The 15,000-nt window shown below is 52.2% G+C and overlaps 1 protein-coding gene across 1 annotated transcript in view; it reads left to right on the top strand.

Annotated features, from left to right (window-relative positions):
• LOC311325910 (apoptosis-stimulating of p53 protein 2-like) overlaps positions 1-13,366 on the top strand; it is a gene marked incomplete at its 3' end in the record, with an annotated part of 20,419 nt that extends 7,053 nt beyond the window's left edge. Inside the window, exons 3-5 of the mRNA XM_084458727.1 lie at positions 9,785-9,932; positions 11,439-11,552; positions 13,263-13,366. Coding sequence (XP_084314853.1) covers positions 9,785-9,932; positions 11,439-11,552; positions 13,263-13,366 — 366 coding nt within the window. The remainder of the gene's footprint in view (positions 1-9,784; positions 9,933-11,438; positions 11,553-13,262) is intronic.
• Positions 13,367-15,000: the final 1,634 nt, after the last annotated feature.

Below are 15,000 nucleotides of genomic sequence, written 5' to 3'. Positions count from 1 at the left end.
TCCTGTAGTTGGCGGTGTGTTTATGTTTGAACTGGCTGCCCCGTCTGAAGCAGCGGAGAGGCTTGAGAGGGCCCCTCCCCACCGGGCTGCCTCCGACGTTAAGACTAGCTGGGGCCCCCGGGGGCCTCGGGAGGAGGGGGCCGGGGAATATGAGGCCAAATCAGAAAGACCCAGTGTTGTGGGGCAGTGGGCAGTGCGTGTGTTGGTGCGTGGGTTCACGAGTGTGTTGGTGAGTGTGTTGATGTGTGTGTTGGTGAGTTAGTTGGTGAGTGTGTTGGCGAGTGTGTTGGTGCGTTAGTTGGTGCGTGTGTTGGTGAGTGTGTTGGTGCGTGTGTTGGTGCGTTAGTTGGTGTGTGTGTTGGTGCGTGTGTTGGTGCGTGTGTTGGTGCGTTAGTTGGTGTGTGTGTTGGTGTGTGTGTTGGTGCCTGTGTTGGTGTTGTGTGTTGGTGCGTTTGTTGGTGAGTGTTGGTGAGTGTGTTGGTGTGTGTGTTGGTGTGTGTGTTGGTGCGTTTGTTGGTGAGTGTGTTGGTGTGTGTGTGTTGGTGCTTGTGTTGGTGAGTGTGTTGGTGAGTGTGTTGGTGCCTGTGTTGGTGTGTGTGTTGGTGCGTTGGTTGGTGAGTGTGTTGGTGTATGTGTTGGTGTGTGTGTTGGTGCGTTAGTTGGTGAGTGTGTTGGTGCGTTAGTTGGTGCGTGTGTTGGTGTGTGTGTTGGTGCGTTAGTTGGTGAGTGTGTTGGTGTGTGTGTTGGTGCGTTAGTTGGTGCGTTAGTTGGTGTGTGTGTTGGTGCGTTAGTTGGTGAGTGTGTTGGTGTGTGTGTTGGTGCGTTAGTTGGTGAGTGTGTTGGTGTGTGTGTTGGTGCGTTAGTTGGTGAGTGTGTTGGTGTGTTAGTTGGTGCGTTAGTTGGTGTGTGTGTTGGTGCGTTAGTTGGTGAGTGTGTTGGTGTGTGTGTTGGTGTGTGTGTTGGTGCGTTAGTTGGTGAGTGTGTTGGTGCGTGTGTTGGTGCGTGTGTTGGTGTGTGTGTTGGTGCGTTAGTTGGTGAGTGTGTTGGTGCGTTAGTTGGTGAGTGTGTTGGTGCGTTAGTTGGTGAGTGTGTTGGTGAGTGTGTTGGTGCGTTAGTTGGTGAGTGTGTTGGTGCGTTAGTTGGTGAGTGTGTTGGTGCGTGTGTTGGTGCGTTAGTTGGTGAGTGTGTTGGTGCGTTAGTTGGTGAGTGTGTTGGTGTGTATGTTGGTGCGTTAGTTGGTGCGTTTGTTGGTGCGTGTGTTGGTGAGTGTGTTGGTGCGTTAGTTGGTGCGTTTGTTGGTGCGTGTGTTGGTGAGTGTGTTGGTGTGTGTGTTGGTGTGTGTGTTGGTGCGTTAGTTGGTGCGTTAGTTGGTGCGTTAGTTGGTGCGTTAGTTGGTGCGTTAGTTGGTGAGTGTGTTGGTGCGTTAGTTGGTGAGTGTGTTGGTGCGTTAGTTGGTGAGTGTGTTGGTGCGTTAGTTGGTGCGTGTGTTGGTGCGTTAGTTGGTGAGTGTGTTGGTGTGTGTGTTGGTGCGTTAGTTGGTGAGTGTGTTGGTGAGTGTGTTGGTGCGTTAATTGGTGCGTTAGTTGGTGCGTGTGTTGGTGCGTTAGTTGGTGAGTGTGTTGGTGAGTGTGTTGGTGCGTTAGTTGGTGAGTGTGTTGGTGAGTGTGTTTGTGAGTGTGTTGGTGCGTGTGTTGGTGCGTGTGTAGGTGTGTGTGTTGGTGCGTTAGTTGGTGCGTTAGTTGGTGCGTTAGTTGGTGCGTGTGTTGGTGCGTTAGTTGGTGCGTTAGTTGGTGCGTGTGTTGGTGCGTTAGTTGGTGCGTGTGTTGGTGAGTGTGTTGGTGCGTTAGTTGGTGCGTGTGTTGGTGCGTTAGTTGGTGAGTGTGTTGGTGCGTTAGTTGCTGAGTGTGTTGCTGAGTGTGTTGGTGCGTTAGTTGGTGAGTGTGTTTGTGAGTGTGTTGGTGCGTGTGTTGGTGCGTTAGTTGGTGCGTTAGTTGGTGCGTGTGTTGGTGAGTGTGTTGGTGCGTTAGTTGGTGTGTGTGTTGGTGAGTGTGTTGGTGCGTTAGTTGGCGAGTGTGTTGGTGAGTGTGTTGGTGCGTTAGTTGGTGTGTGTGTTGGTGCGTTAGTTGGTGCGTTAGTTGGTGCGTGTGTTGGTGCGTTAGTTGGTGCGTGTGTTGGTGCGTGTGTTGGTGAGTGTGTTGGTGTGTGTGTTGGTGCGTTAGTTGGTGCGTGTGTTGGTGCGTGTGTTGGTGCGTGTGTTGGTGCGTGTGTTGGTGAGTGTGTTGGTGCGTTAGTTGGTGAGTGTGTTGGTGCGTTAGTTGGTGCGTGTGTTGGTGAGTGTGTTGGTGAGTGTGTTGGTGAGTGTGTTGGTGAGTGTGTTGGTGAGTGTGTTGGTGCGTTAGTTGGTGAGTGTGTTGGTGCGTTAGTTGGTGAGTGTGTTGGTGAGTGTTGGTGCGTTAGTTGGTGCGTGTGTTGGTGAGTGTGTTGGTGAGTGTGTTGGTGCGTTAGTTGGTGAGTGTGTTGGTGAGTGTGTTGGTGCGTTAGTTGGTGCGTTAGTTGGTGAGTGTGTTGGTGCGTTAGTTGGTGAGTGTGTTGGTGCGTTAGTTGGTGAGTGTGTTGGTGCGTTAGTTGGTGAGTGTGTTGGTGAGTGTGTTGGTGCGTTAGTTGGTGCGTGTGTTGGTGAGTGTGTTGGTGAGTGTGTTGGTGCGTTAGTTGGTGAGTGTGTTGGTGAGTGTGTTGGTGCGTTAGTTGGTGCGTTAGTTGGTGCGTTAGTTGGTGCGTTAGTTGGTGCGTTAGTTGGTGAGTGTGTTGGTGCGTGTGTTGGTGCGTTAGCTGGTGTGTGTGTTGGTGCGTTAGTTGGTGTGTTAGTTGGTGCGTTAGTTGGTGTGTGTGTTGGTGCGTTAGTTGGTGTGTGTGTTGGTGCGTTAGTTGGTGTGTGTGTTGGTGAGTGTGTTGGTGCGTTAGTTGGTGCGTTAGTTGGTGCGTTAGTTGGTGAGTGTGTTGGTGTGTTAGTTGGTGCGTTAGTTGGTGCGTTAGTTGGTGCGTTAGTTGGTGCGTTAGTTGGTGCGTTAGTTGGTGCGTTAGTTGGTGAGTGTGTTGGTGAGTGTGTTGGTGAGTGTGTTGGTGCGTGTGTTGGTGAGTGTGTTGGTGAGTGTGTTGGTGAGTGTGTTGGTGCGTGTGTTGGTGCGTTAGTTGGTGAGTGTGTTGGTGAGTGTGTTGGTGCGTTAGTTGGTGAGTGTGTTGGTGCGTGTGTTGGTGCGTTAGTTGGTGAGTGTGTTGGTGCGTTAGTTGGTGCGTTAGTTGGTGAGTGTGTTGGTGCGTTTGTTGGTGCGTTAGTTGGTGCGTTAGTTAGTGCGTTAGTTGGTGCGTTAGTTGGTGCGTGTGTTGGTGCGTGTGTTGGTGCGTGTGTTGGTGCGTTAGTTGGTGCGTTAGTTGGTGCGTTAGTTGGTGCCTGTGTTGGTGCGTGTGTTGGTGAGTGTGTTGGTGCGTTAGTTGGTGCGTGTGTTGGTGCGTTAGTTGGTGCCTGTGTTGGTGCCTGTGTTGGTGCGTTAGTTGGTGCGTTAGTTGGTGCGTTAGTTGGTGCGTTAGTTGGTGCGTTAGTTGGTACCTGTGTTGGTGCGTTAGTTGGTGCCTGTGTTGGTGCGTTAGTTGGTGAGTGTGTTGGTGCGTTAGTTGGTGCGTTAGTTGGTGCCTGTGTTGGTGCGTTAGTTGGTGCGTGTGTTGGTGCGTTAGTTGGTGCGTTAGTTGGTGCGTGTGTTTGAGAATCGTCACACTTGTCCTCCCGGCGGTTAAAGCCCAGCCGCAGGCCACACAGCCGAGCGTTTGTCCAGACCCGGGGTCACATGACTAGCATCATCCCTGACCCACCACGCTAGCATCATCCCTGACCCCCTCCCAGACCCACCACACTAGCATCATCCCTGACCCCCTCCCAGACCCACCACACTAGCATCATCCCTGACCCACCACGCTAGCATCATCCCTGACCCACCACGCTAGCATCATCCCAGACCCACCACACTAGCATCATCCCTGACCCACCACGCTAGCATCATCCCTGACCCCCTGCGCTAGCATCATCCCTGACCCCCTCCCAGACCCACCACACTAGCATCATCCCTGACCCACCACGCTAGCATCATCCCTGACCCCCTGCGCTAGCATCATCCCTGACCCCCTGCGCTAGCATCATCCCTGACCCACCACACTAGCATCATCCCTGACCCACCACGCTAGCATCATCCCTGACCCCCTGCGCTAGCATCATCCCTGACCCCCTGCGCTAGCATCATCCCAGACCCACAACGCTAGCATCATCCCTGACCCCCTGCGCTAGCATCATCCCTGACCCCCTGCGCTAGCATCATCCCAGACCCACCACACTAGCATCATCCCTGACCCCCCACGCTAGCATCATCCCTGACCCCCTGCGCTAGCATCATCCCAGACCCACCACGCTAGCATCATCCCTGACCCCCTGCGCTAACATCATCCCAGACCCACCATGCTAGCATCATCCCAGACCCCCCTGGGCTAGCATCATCCCTGACCCCCTGCGCTAGCATCATCCCTGACTCAGCCGGGAGGTCGTCTGTAAAAGCTAAATGGGAGTGACGCACATGTTGTCTGCATGTAACAACAAACACACACAGGGACAGTGTAACAGCTGAGAGGGGATGTCAGGTGTGTGTATCACCTGTAGCCACTCCCCTCTTCTTTGAAGCTCCGCCCCCTGCCCCCCCTGAACCCTCCTCTCTGTGTTCAGGTTTGATATAGCTGCCTTTCATCAGCAGAGCAGCCAGGGACACACAGACACAACAACCTGCTCTCTGTCAGACTGGCTAAGCCTCCCTTTGACTGCCCAGTCTGCTCCCAAGAGGGGAGTCCACAATATCTAGTTAGTTTGTTAAAGGTAGGTCTACTTTATTAGTCCCTGGGGGGGAAATTCCACATAACAATATCCCCATTTTGAGTCATTCTAGTCTTGCATTAAAGCCTCAGTCTGCAGTAGGTCTGTGTGTAGAGACCGTGTTCTGGGAGAAGCAACACTGCGCTGGTCAAGGTGCACCACAGTCTGTCCTCCGGCCCCCAGGGTTTCTCCATGTACAGATTTTGGGGTGTGGGGGCTGGGGTGGGGGGGCCGTGCTGACTCTGGAGTTCTCTCCCCCCGAGTGGGGGGCTGCTCTCTACGGTACCTACGGCCCGGGTTCAACTTATACTGTACTGTTACAGAGTGCGTCGTGGCCCCTGATTCTTGCTGAGTAAGACCCATCAATATTGACCCTGTTTTAATTTCTCTTGTCGTGTGTGTGTGTGTGTGTGTGTGTGTGTGTGTGTGTGTGTGTGTGTGTGTGTGTGTGTGTGTGTGTGTGTGTCTGAATATTTAATGCGGTCGGGGCCAGTCTGGCCTAGTGAAAGCTGGAGTTGGTGTCAGGACACAGTTAATGTCATTGTGTACCGCACTTTCATCCTCTCAGATAAACCAACTCTTCTTCTTTTTTTGCAAGGTAGTGTTGCAAAGATATCAAAGAAAGCCTTAGCCTTTGTTCGGTTCTACAGCAGACAATTCCTACCTATATTTTTGCAGCTGAAACCTGAGTCTCTCTCTCTCTCTCTCTCTCTCATTCCTCTCTGATGATATTTAGATCATTTTATATGCAGGGTAGTTTCTGTGAGAGGCAGGGGAGATGGAGAGGGAGTGTAGCGCTGCATTATGTAATAATGTAATAAATTGTCACTTCATTATGTAATAACGCCGCATTTTGTAATAATCTGCCGCATTATGTAATAACATTCTTGAACGCAATATGACATAAACTTTGACGCATTTTGTAATAAGTTTAAAGTAAAGTTTAAGTAATTTTAGCCTACATATTGCCTCAGTTATTACAGAATGCGGTTGTTGCACTTTTTTATGAAGAAAATGTAATAATTTGGTGCATTATGTAATAAACCACCAAAATATTTTAGAAAAAATAACACCAGAACAATATTGACTTTAAGCATTCCAGCATTAATCATAACTAGGGATTCATTTATTTTAAAAACTATTAGGATGTTTCATTGGTCAAAATTAAATCAAATACTGTAGACTTACTGTATTCATTATGATAGAGGATGTGTTTGAAAGCTCATAGAGACGGACATGAACATGGGATGACAGACTCCAGTGGTAGGCCTATCTGCCTCGCCAGGCTGTCTTGTTCGTTCAGTTTAAAAAGAAAAATCAATTAATCAGTATTGTCCATATGTGATTTAGCTTTCGTAACAGTAGCCTATAGGCACACTCAATGGACCAGATTAATGATTAGCCTACGAGTGAATGAACTGATATTTCCATAAGGCGCTGGGTCTCATTAGGCTGTTGCCCGTAAATAAATTGTAGCCTATAAATGCTTAGCCTACTTATTTGATAACCTACAAGTGTCTAAAGTTTAGTTTTTAATGTCCTAAACAAGCAAACATGAGGCCTAGTAGCCTATGATATAGAAGGGATGCGCAGCTCACAGCGGTAACGCGTTATGAGTGGCAAGACTCTGGCACCGCGTTGTGCCAAAAACATCTGCTGTTGCACATGTAGCCACTAACAGATTTCACAAGAAAGCAGATGTCTTTTTACAGACTACCAAAAGATAAAATAAAGAGAAACAAATAAATTATAGCAATTTGCATGGAACATAGAATTGTGGCTTTTTGTGGAAGTTGGAATAGGGTCTTATCTCCATTCATGTGTAATCCCTTAGCCAGCACGCAGTCGATGCTTGGTGTATTCAACAGGGTTTCTAAACCTTTTCATGACCTTGCATCACAATGTCTTCCTCAAATCTACATCAGGGAATCTTTTGCTGAAAGGCTTCGTTTGGAACATGACAGTGACTTAAGAAGCTTCTTAACAGGATCTATCCACCACCTCAGTGATGAAAACAAATCAATCGATACCAGACTAATAGATTGTTCCATATAATTAAATGCTCCCAAATGAAGTTTTGATGTAACAAGTGGCGTCCTACTCATCCTCACCAATAAAATAATGATAAAAATGAACACGCGGGGAATTGAGACCCCGAACACGATTCTAATACTAATTGCGGGATGAATCCACACATAGAGGGGTAGAGGGAGAGGGAGAGGGGGGTAGATGGAGAGAGGGGGAGAGGGGGTAGAGGGGTAGAGGGAGAGGGGATAGAGGATAAAGGGAGAGGTAGAGAGGGAGAGGTAGAGAGGGGTAGATGGAGAGGGGGTAGGGGGGTAGATGGAGAGGGGAGAGAGGGAGAGGGGGTGAAGGTCAGAGCAGACGTGCCCAGTGGAGGTTGAGAGGCCGTTGGCAGCACTGCATCATTAACTTTAGTGCCGAACTAAATAGGCCACACCCCCGCCTTCCACACTACACCCCTGCTTTTATACCCCCCCGCCTTCCACAGTACACCCCTGCTTTTATACCTCCCCACTACACCCCTGCTTTTATACCCCCCCACTACACCCCCGCCTTCCACAGTACCCCCCTGCTTTATACCTCCCCACTACACCCCTGCTTTTATACCCCCCCCGCCTTCCACAGTACCCCCCTGCTTTATACCCCCCCGCCTTCCACAGTACCCCCCTGCTTTATACCCCACCACTGCTTTCTTCTGTTTCTGTGACCCCTCTCTCTCTCTCTCTCTCTCTCTCTCTCTCTCTCTCTCTCTCTCTCTCATGCTCTCTCCCTCCCCCTCTTACTCTTTCTCCCTCTTTCTCTCTCCCTTTCTCTCTCTCTCTCTCTCTCTCTCTCACATGCTCTCTCTCCCCCTCTCCCTTTCTTTCGTTCTTTTTCTCTCTCTCACGATCCCTCTCTCCAAACGTTTACCCGTGTCCTTCAGAACGTCCGGGTTATTAGAAAGCGGTGGCAGTGATGATGTCAGCGGTTCTCTGAAGTTCTTTTCAGAGATCATCATGAATGGTGGTGACTGACCCAGGTCAGTAGTCCCCCGCCCACCCCTCTCTCTCTCTCCTTCTCTCTCTCTCTCCTTCTCTCTCTCTCTCTATCTGGGGTGGTCTTCCTCTGCAGGACGGGTGACGAGAACCAGTGAAACCAGTGATCCGGTCTCTCCTGTTTGCGTATGAGTCACCCTTCAGTGGTTCCCGTTGAAAGACCCATTAGCATTAGCATCCCTATTGAACAAAGTTAGCATTAGCATCCCTATTGAACAAAGTTAGCATTAGCATCCCTATTGAACAAAGCAAGTTGTTTGGCCAGCAGGGCCTGAGTCAGACCTCCGTCACTGACAGGGTCGTCACAGGTCTGATTCAGGGCCGTCACAGGTCTGATTCAGGAGAGATTGGGGACGTCGATACAGAGCGTATCCCAGAGAAGAGAGGAGGAGGAGGGGGAAGAGGAAGATGGACAGGGAGAAAGAGGACAACAGCAACATTGCACTGTGACTGTACATTGCATGTGATGAATAAAAGGAATCTTGAGTCTAGGATGAGGCACACTGCAAAAAACAGTTAAAATACAAGAAATAAATACTGAATTTGAGGAGAAATTACTAGTGAAATTATCTGTCCATGCAGCAAGATCATTTTACTTAATAAGAAATCGTAGTAGCAAAAAATCACCGCACTCGGGACAAATCTTAAAATAAGCTGGTTTGAGTCTAGAAACAAGATAGAAACTAGTAGATAACTCATCTAAAACAAGATAATTTACCTCACATTTCCAAATCTAAGAGTTTAAATCTTGGTAAGCGCAGAACAGTTGTTTTATCGGAGAGCGGGGGGGGCGGGGCATGAGACTGGCCTGGCGTGTTCAGCACGGTCCCTCTCACAGGCACGGTTGTGCTCACACAGACAGAACCAGCACCTCCACCGCACAGCCAGACTCAGGTGTAGAAAGCTAAGATAAGATAATATACACACATGCGATCTTAAGATTGACCTATCAGAGAGGTCTTAGATAGGTCTTAGATTGACCTGTCAGAGATGGGTTTACTAGGCCTGACGGTGAGGGGGAGGGGGTTGAGATGGGGTCAACAAAAGAGTAAACAATCTAGCCCCCCGCCCTCCCGCTCAGATTACAACAGGGAGGATAAGAGAGGCGTGGTCCAAAGCCTCTTAAAAACACATCTCTGAGTTTATGATCTGCGAAAGCACATCCGCACATCTGTTTACAAAAGCACATCAGTCTGTTTGTCACGTATGGGTCAGGAGGCCACAGGCTTTGCTCTGAAATGGCGTGCTTGCGTACGCTGTGCTCGGGGGCAGATGTGTTTTGAGCGGACGCGCTCTCTAGCAGCAGGCGTGTCCCCGTCACGCCCCCCCGATGTCCTCGACGGCCGCTGTCTGACCCCAGCAGGGTGGAGCTCGCCGCCCAGCTGCTCCAGTTTGATTGGGCGAAACCGTGTTGACCAGACACCATTTGATAGGCGAGTCCCCAGAATAGCTGTGACCCAGACACGTAGAGTCAACACAGAAGCAGAACCCACCAGGTTTGTTTTACTGTACATTAACCCTCCTTCGGGGCGCTTCAGATCGTTAGCAGAGGGTCTATCGCCGTGGTGACCGAGCTTGCAAACCCTGGCAGGGCGGGACTGATAGCCAGGAGCTGATGAGCTCTGGTTTCCGTGCCGACAGGGAGGAATGAGGGCACTGGCTGTTTGGCTAGTATCAGTGTCACACACACAGACACACACACACACACACGCAGGCACAGAAAGGTTTGATACCAATCACAGGGCATTAGGCTAGTAGGCCACTAAAGACTTTCCGCCCCTCTGGCTAATCCACAGCGTCTTCTCTTCCTGCTCTCCAGATGTTCTTGACCGTGTACTTCAGTAACAATGACCAGCATTTTACCGAGGTGCCCGTTACCCCGGAGACGCTGTGCCGGGACGTGGTGGACATGTGTAAGGAGGCCGGCGAGACCGAGTGCCACCTGGCCGAGATGTGGCGTGGATCTGGTGAGCTCCCTTCCTTCCTTCCTTCCTTCCTTCCTTCCTTCCTTCCTTCCTTGTGTGTGTATTATGTGAGGTGGTTGTGTGTATTATGTGAGGTGGTTGTGTGTATTATGTGAGGTGGTTGTGTGTATTATGTGAGGTGGTTGTGTGTATTATGTGAGGTGGTTGTGTGTATTATGTGAGGTGGTTGTGTGTATTATGTGAGGTGGTTGTGTGTATTATGTGTGTATTGTGTGTGTATTATGTGAGGTGGTTGTGTGTATTATGTGAGGTGGTTGTGTGTATTGTGTGTGTATTATGTGTGTATTATCGGCCTGAGGGCTTCAACCCCAGCAGCACTCGGCACCCTGAAGAGAATCCCAGGAATTCTCAAGTACCTGCGGGGCTTTGTGGCGGTTGCTGTGGTTACGTTGCCCCGAGGGGCGGGAGCGGAGGCCCAGGCGGTTCTGGCTGGCGGGGCGGAGCGGCTCGCTCCCCGAGTCCAGCTGAGGAAAAGAAAAGATCCAAACCACCCTGTAGTGTTGCCAGTTTTCTTTCTGTCAGGCGTGTGTGCGCGGGTCGTAAAGTCGGTTTATGTGAAAGCGTACATCTTCTGTAGCTTGATTATGAAGCACTAGATGAGAGCAGTAGTAGTAGCTGTTAGCCTGAGACTCAGACTGAGTTGCTATTTCATTTTACCTCATTATTATCCTGAAGTACATTTCGAAAATTCAAGTGGGCATGTGATTGAGGGGCTGGAGGCAGGCCATGTTGTTGTAGTAGTTGGTGTAGTTGTCGTCGAGTAACACAGTCCAGACTGCAGTACAAATTTACAATATATACAAAATATAGCCTGCAGAATAGTACACGAGTGTGAATAAACCAGCGTGTAACCGTAGGTAGGTTCCTTGGCGTGCCTAGAACACGCAAACATGACGTAGGGCGTAGGGGTTGTGTTCCGGTGCGCTGGAACGCTGCCCGTCGAAACCCTCAACGGCAGATGTGTGTCGTCAGCCCGAGGCCGTTCATGGGAAGAGCAAGCGGAGTGGGAGGCCCCTGTTGAAAAGCGACGCCTCGGAACGCAGACCACGCTACCATAGCTCCGCCTCTGTGCCGCGACCGGATCCGACAGAGGACGCGTCGTCGCGTGACGCCCGCCGTGCCGTCACTGCGTCCGCGGAGGACACGTCACATAACTCGGGACACAAAGCAGACAGTCTTCTTCTTATTACTGACACTCAGCTCGAAGCAGGCTCTACCGGTCTGTGTCCTCTCTCTCCTTGTGATATCTGAACTGAAGTACACACAGCGCCAACTTCTTTAGGCGCCGTCTGAGGAGGTTAACTGTGGCTATGAATAGAAATGGCGCCTGACCCCTTTTTCTCCAGTTTTATATATCTTTCCACCTGTGTACCAGAGGCATTGTTCTTCCTTCCCTTTCTGTGTGCGTGCGTGCATGTGTGTGAGTGTGAGTGCGTGCGTATCGCCCCCCTCCCTCTCTAACCCCTGGTTTGGGCTGTGTCCCCGCAGAGCGGCCGGTGGGGGAGGGAGAGAGGATGCTGGACTTGCTTCAGATGTGGGGTCAGCACAGGGCCGAGGTGCGCTTCTTCCTGCGCCACGACAGAGCGCCCAGCCGGGAGTCAGGTGAGTCCACCCTCCGCCCCCTCCAACCCTCTCGTCCTTCACCCTTCACACACACACACCAGAGATGTCCGAGACCTGAGACGAGAGACGTAACGTCCTTAATGAGGGGCTGAACCCGACCGGGTCTGAGAAACAGCAGTTGGAGTGAGACCCCTCCCTCCCAACCCCTGTCATCTTAGCATGGATTTCTATTACCAGCCCTCAAATCCCTGGACCAGCCGACTGTCTGTGTGAAACGTCAGTTACCACATCCTCGTAAGCTCGTTTGCGTCGTTTTTGAGACACAGGAAGCAGTATGTTGTTCCTGCAGTAGTGTCCTACCCCCCCCCCACACACACACACACACTCCGACCCCTGGTTGCATAACTAAGCCCTCCTTACCGGCCCCTCGCAGCTTGTCTGGGACAGGGATTAGGAGCCTGTTTTCTTTTCAAGTTATCTGCGCCATCTCTTCTTTTCCCACACGGTTAGCTTAGCGTACACACAGGTAGTCTGCCCACACGGTTAGCTTAGCGTACACACAGGTAGTCTCCCCACACGGTTAGCTTAGCGTACACACAGGTAGTATCCGCACACACGGTTAGCTTAGCGTACACACAGGTAGTATCCGCACACAGTTAGCTTAGCGTACATACAGGTAGTTTTCCAGACGGTTAGCTTGGTGTACACACAGGTAGTATCCGCACACAGTTAGCTTAGCGTACACACAGGTAGTCTGCCCACACGGTTAGCTTAGCGTACACACAGGTAGTCTGCCCACACGGTTAGCTTAGCGTACACACAGGTAGTCTGCCCACACGGTTAGCTTAGCGTACACACAGGTAGTATCCGCACACTGTTATCTTAGCGTACAGTGTGGCCCGTGGGGATGGCCTGGTTTTCTCGTTCACCTGTGAAATGAGCATCTGGCTGGTGGAGCTCGTAACCTCTCTTATTTTTCTCAGTATGTAAATGATTGTGTCTGTGGTTCAGTAGTTCTCGGCTCAATCTCGCTCTCGTCAGAGTTCAGCTGGTTCATGTTGTCCATGTCAAAGGTTGTTCAAGACCGTTACGTAAGTTTTAAGGCTCAGTTGCTTGAGGGATGAGATGCAGTCTACTGGTCCCATAAGATCTCTATAGAACACCTCTATAGTACACGCACACACACACACACACATATACACACACACACACACACACACACACACACACGTGTATATACAGTACACACACACACAACCCCACAGACACACGTGTATATACTGTACAGTACACACACACACACACACACACACACACACACACAATCCTAGTAGTAAATCCGGAGATTATGAGCCGTCTTGAACAACACTGATCTCTCTGTGTTCCCTGAGGGGGTAAGCTCCTCACTAACGTTAAGTTGGCCTGTGTAACCTCCCCCTGACCTATACCCCTTAGCTTGAACCAGCACAACCAGCAGCATACACAGCGCTCAGGTGTGTGTACGTGAGTGTGTGTGTGTACATGCGTGTGTGTGTGTGTGTCTGGGCGTGTGTGTGAGAGGGCGTGTTGCAGAGAGAGAGAGATCACTCCCTCACTCTTAGCAGCTGCCTCAGTCGACTGCGTTCGGCGTCCGAGGGTTGGTGTGCGCTCCGAGCGTCGAGGGGTCAGCTCAGATGCCCGGTGTGGGGGAGAAGGCGAGGGGCTCTCTAACTGACCAGACCGGGTGCCGTGTCTCTGTGTTTGTCCCAGGCGGCTCCCGAGGGTCCGACGCCCGGAGAAACGGCGTGAAGGCTCCCGCCGACAGACGGATGGACAACGGGGTGAGTTTGCTTTCCCTCGCACTGGTTTCTTGACCAGAGGAGCGCCACTGTGTCCGAGGACCCTTCTTTTAAAAGTAGCTTCTAAAGATGAGTCGGGTGCCGTGACGGTCATGAAGGAGTCTGTTGATAAACACTAACAGGTGAGCGGTCAGTCAGACTGGTTTCATGTTATCTACGCTATGGGGGGATGGTTTGAGTTAACTACGCTATGGGGGGAGGGTTTGAGTTATCTACGCCATGGGAATGTTATTTTTTCAAACTTTCAAAAGTGCAAGAACCGTCGCAGGTCTCGTGAAGGAGGGAGAGGTGGAGGCACGTAGAAGGAAAAACTAGTTTGGTCACTTGTCACGAGTCTTGCAAAAAAAAAAAAAAAAAATTCCCACACGCGTGCTTGTTCCTCGTTAGACGCGTTTTAATGCATCAGTCTGTTTTGACGCGGACGCATCGGCCAGGCTGTGTGGTTGAGGGGGGGGTGAGGCCAGGCTGTGTGGTTGGGGGGGGGCTGAGGCTGGGATGTGTGGTTGAGGGGGGGTTGAGGCCAGGCTGTGTGGTTGAGGGGGGGTGAGGCCAGGCTGTGTGGTTGAGGGGGGGGTGAGGCCAGGATGTGTGGTTGAGGGGGGGGTGAGGCCAGGCTGTGTGGGTGTGGGGGGGTGAGGCCAGGCTGTGTGGGTGTGGGGGGGTGAGGCCAGGCTGTGTGGTTGTGGGGGGGGTGAGGCCAGGATGTGTGGTTGAGGGGGGGTGAGGCCAGGCTGTGTGGGTGTGGGGGGGGTGAGGCCAGGATGTGTGGGTGTGGGGGGGGTGAGGCCAGGCTGTGTGGGTGTGGGGGGGGGTGAGGCCAGGCTGTGTGGTTGTGGGGGGGTGAGGCCAGGCTGTGTGGTTGAGGGGGGGGGTGAGGCCAGGCTGTGTGGTTGTGGGGGGGTGAGGCCAGGCTGTGTGGTTGTGGGGGGGGTGAGGCCAGGTTGTGGGGGGGGGGGGGGGTGAGGCCAGGCTGTGTGGTTGAGGGGGGTGAGGCCAGGCTGTGTGGTTGAGGGGGTCTGAGGCCAGGATGTGTGGTTGAGGGGGGGGATGAGGCCAGGATGTGTGGTTGAGGGGGGGTGAGGCTGGGATGTGTGGTCGTGGGGGGGTGAGGCCAGGCTGTGTGGTTGAGGGGGGGGTGAGGCCAGGCTGTGTGGTTGTGAGGGGGGGGTGAGGCCAGGCTGTGTGGTTGAGGGGGGGGTGAGACCAGGATGTGTGGTTGAGGGGGGGGGGTGAGGCCAGGCTGTGTGGTTGTGGGGGGGTGAGACCAGGCTGTGTGGTTGTGGGGGGGTGAGGCCAGGCTGTGTGGTTGTGGGGGGGTGAGGCCAGGCTGTGTGTGTCCAGCGCTGTGTGGTTGAGGGGGGGGTGAGGCCAGAATGTGTGGTTGTGGGGGTCTGAGGCTGGGATGTGTGGTTGAGGGGGGGTGAGGCTGGGATGTGTGGTTGAGGGGGGGGGTGAGGCCAGGCTGTGTGGTTGAGGGGGGGGGGGGTGAGGCCAGGATGTGTGGTTGAGGGGGGGGTGAGGCCAGGATGTGTGGTTGAGGGGGGGGTGAGGCCAGGATGTGTGGTTGAGGGGGGGGTGAGGCCAGGATGTGTGGTTGTGGGGGGGTGAGACCAGGATGTGTGGTTGTGGGGGTCTGAGGCTGGGATGTG

Source organism: Borostomias antarcticus (assembly GCF_949987555.1).
Source record: "Borostomias antarcticus genome assembly, chromosome: 25".
Taxonomy (NCBI): domain Eukaryota; kingdom Metazoa; phylum Chordata; class Actinopteri; order Stomiiformes; family Stomiidae; genus Borostomias; species Borostomias antarcticus.
Note: the sequence above shows the minus strand (reverse complement) of the source record. Positions and strands in the feature narration are given on the sequence as shown.